The sequence below is a fragment of the Anopheles cruzii genome, unplaced genomic scaffold, assembly GCF_943734635.1.
Source record: "Anopheles cruzii unplaced genomic scaffold, idAnoCruzAS_RS32_06 scaffold05214_ctg1, whole genome shotgun sequence".
NCBI lineage: Eukaryota > Metazoa > Arthropoda > Insecta > Diptera > Culicidae > Anopheles > Anopheles cruzii.
Genome location: NW_026458799.1, coordinates 1 through 1,046, shown reverse-complemented (window position 1 = coordinate 1,046; position 1,046 = coordinate 1). Strand labels below are relative to the sequence as shown.

Sequence of the window (1,046 nt, the reverse complement as noted above, 5' to 3'; positions counted from 1 at the left end):
AGGTGTAAATTTCATTCCTTTTTTATCTGTCACCGTAAATTCCTTTTTCGCGATAATGGCGCTATTTTAAGTACACATTTTGTGAATGAAAACCGATTCCCGTTACGGTCGTTTTTTATGGAGTGTTGGTGCGAATTGAAGCACATCAACATTAAATTATTTCTTCATCACTTTTTTAAGACAATCCTGATCAATAAATTTTTGAAGTGCTGGATCATCCCAAAAAGTACCCGTGGACACGTTTTCAATTAACCGAAATCTGGGAAATGAATGTTCAATCAAGCATTTAATTAAACGTCAAATAATTTGGGTTAATGTTAAATTGAAGTAGCACGCCCCATTGCTACTATCCGTAGCACGGAAAGCATAATTAATATTCCTTCACCTTATCGTTATTAAACATGGCCAATGGGTCGGCCGAACGACGAGCTATCGTTCACTTCTCGGTGTGCCTTCGGTGCCTTCGGTATGGTATAAAACCTAACCCTTGCGTCAACAGAACAGTCAGACCTTCCGACGCTCAACGAATAGACCGAACCGAAACCTTCTCAGAAATGGCTTTCAAACTTGCTGCCGTTACTGCTCTGCTGGTCGTTGCCGGTAAGTCGCTGTTGATGTCGGGGGTGAACTACTTGTTGATGTGGTCCGACAGCCAGCAGCAAGTGTCCATCATCTGCCTCCGGGCCGAGTCTTAATACTGTGAGTAATACTAATGTATTCCTCTGTCCCCATAGCCATCATCAATGCTGCGCCGCAGTTTGACCAGTTGCCCGGAGGCATGACAGCACCGTCCGTGGGTGAGATGCCGGTCGGAGGAAACCAGACGAACCCGGGCGATCTGACCAACAACCTGAACATGACCGTTCCGGAGGCCCCGGCCGGTGGAGTGCCCGAGAATCCGGCCGGTGGGGTTCCCGAGAACCCGGCCGGTGGAGTCGGTGGAGCCGAGAACGCCACCATGCCGTCCAACATCGGCAGTGGCCTCCCGAACCGAATCGGCAACAGCATCCGCAACCGCAACAAAATCAACAACCACTAAACTCTAG

At 48.3% G+C, this 1,046-nt stretch overlaps 1 protein-coding gene across 1 annotated transcript; it reads left to right on the top strand.

The window, feature by feature from the left end:
• Positions 1 to 554: 554 nt before the first annotated feature.
• Positions 555 to 1,039, top strand: LOC128277269 (uncharacterized). Its single transcript, XM_053015709.1, has 3 exons — positions 555 to 600; positions 735 to 871; positions 920 to 1,039. The coding sequence occupies exons 1-3, from the start codon at positions 555 to 557 to the stop codon at positions 1,037 to 1,039; spliced, it is 303 nt and encodes a 100-aa protein (XP_052871669.1).
• The last annotated feature ends 7 nt before the right edge of the window (positions 1,040 to 1,046 follow it).

What these genes read in the sequence shown, in the direction of transcription:
- LOC128277269 (XM_053015709.1), top strand. Translation starts at nt 555, where the DNA reads ATGGCTTTCAAACTTGCTGCCGTTACTGCTCTGCTGGTCGTTGCCG. An exon ending in TGCTCTGCTGGTCGTTGCCG is followed by an intron (nt 601 to 734) that starts GTAAGTCGCTGT and finishes CTGTCCCCATAG; the next exon opens with CCATCATCAATGCTGCGCCG. An exon ending in TGAACATGACCGTTCCGGAG is followed by an intron (nt 872 to 919) that starts GCCCCGGCCGGT and finishes GGGGTTCCCGAG; the next exon opens with AACCCGGCCGGTGGAGTCGG.